Source organism: Nematolebias whitei, chromosome 13 (assembly GCF_014905685.2).
Source record: "Nematolebias whitei isolate Nwh7 chromosome 13, NemWhi1, whole genome shotgun sequence".
Taxonomy (NCBI): Eukaryota; Metazoa; Chordata; class Actinopteri; order Cyprinodontiformes; family Rivulidae; genus Nematolebias; species Nematolebias whitei.
Genome location: NC_056510.1, coordinates 25,984,052 through 25,985,763, shown reverse-complemented (window position 1 = coordinate 25,985,763; position 1,712 = coordinate 25,984,052). Strand labels below are relative to the sequence as shown.

At 40.8% G+C, this 1,712-nt stretch overlaps 1 protein-coding gene across 1 annotated transcript in view; it reads right to left on the bottom strand.

Annotated features, from left to right (window-relative positions):
* sytl5 (synaptotagmin-like 5) overlaps positions 1-1,712 on the bottom strand; it is a 74,844-nt gene that overhangs the window by 68,136 nt on the left and 4,996 nt on the right. The window contains exons 4-7 of the mRNA XM_037686188.1: positions 1,122-1,300; positions 912-1,014; positions 662-823; positions 465-573 (exon numbers count right to left, since the gene is read on the bottom strand). Of these exons, the coding sequence (XP_037542116.1) occupies positions 465-573; positions 662-823; positions 912-1,014; positions 1,122-1,300 (553 nt within the window). The remainder of the gene's footprint in view (positions 1-464; positions 574-661; positions 824-911; positions 1,015-1,121; positions 1,301-1,712) is intronic.

Here is a 1,712-nt window from a genome sequence, read left to right as displayed (position 1 = left end):
TTTTTTTTAATTTGTCATTATAGCCATGTTTACCTATTATATGATACAACGGCATGTCATACTACTACTACTACTACTACTACTACTACTACTACTACTACTACTACTACTACTACTACTACTTTGCTGCCATCTAGTGGCTAAAAATGGTACTGTTCAAATTGTTTCAGTCAGAATGAATGAAAACGGTCATATCTCAGCAAAAATTGGTTTATAAATGTGGGGAGAAAATCCATAAATATGTCGCTTTGGGCCTAGAAGTCGCAGGGCATGTAAATTATGCAAAAAACCCCAAACAAACTGCGACTTATAGGCTGAAAGATACGGTAAGCACACAGACACTATTGTTACATGGTCGCCTGTCTTTCTTGGCAGTAGGCAATACATGTAAAGACCATGACCCTTCCAGACCAGGTAAATTTGAAGAGGTTGTGGCAGTTTTAAGGAAATGTATACAAATATACCTTGAACTTGGTCCAGAGGAAGCGTGAGGTTTTTCTCTGCGGGTATGTACTTCAGTACCACCGTCAGCTCTCCTTTGTACTGCATCGTGGCGTCTATACTGCTCTCCACCTACACATGAAAATAAATAACCACAAACCTCTGAAGCTTCTCCACAGGTTGGATAAGGATGATGAGCAGTGCTGACTGAGGCTCCTACCCTGGGCTGCAGAGAGTACCACTCCTCTATCTGAGAGTCAAACTCCCACGAGTCGAAGGTCAGCTCCACCTCACCCAGGAAGCTGTTGTATCCAAAGCGGTCGTGGTGCCACACAGACACCTGCAGGGTCCGAGTCTCCAGCTGCGAGCGGCTGATCACATACTGGAAAACAACAAAACACCAGCTCAATCAGGCTTCATGATGAAAAGACAGATTTAAACTTTTTGAGTGTTACTTTTCTAACACAGACCCTCAGGTTCTCATTGAAAATGGGGTTAATGGTATTGGGTTTGATGCTAGTCTTCCTCTTGCTCTGCCGTGATGTGTCAGGCAGCAGGTACGTTTTCACATATCTACCACGACAACAAAATGAAGAATACAATTTAACCTTTGACATGAACGTTGTTATCAGAGGTTAAATGTCAGCTGTTGTCATCAGGTGGTGGAAAAACGTTCTTACGCATCCGTGCGCTGCCGCCTCTCGTCTCCCGTCCCCAGATTGTGACATTCTTTCACATGGATGTTGAGGGCGCCTGTTTTATAGTTGTAGCCGATGTTCAGGAGGATCTCGCCGCTCACCTTGGCGTTGCCATAGTCACCAGTCTCGCTGTACATGCTCATCATGCTGTTGATGCTGCTCTGTGAGGCCAATACGAGACATCAGGGCAGAGGTGTGAGACGGGGAGAAGGCTGGAGGTGTTTCTTTAATCACACGGTGAAATAAATATCTGTAGAGCAGTGGTCTAAGAGAGGGTTAGATCATTTTACATCACTTCCATCATACAATCAAGAGCAAATGCATAATATGAAGTTTTTTTCTAACTTTGTGGTGCCATAATTGGTGATAATGAGCAATACATTAATTTTAAGCTCAAGAAGATGCTTGCAGTTTGGTTGATTTTAAAATGGAGTCTTATTTTTTTCTTCCAACAAACATTTTAAAAGTTAATTTAGAGACTTATTTACACTAAAATGAATTATCTTTATATATATATATATATATATATATATATACATATATATATATATACATATATATATATACATATAT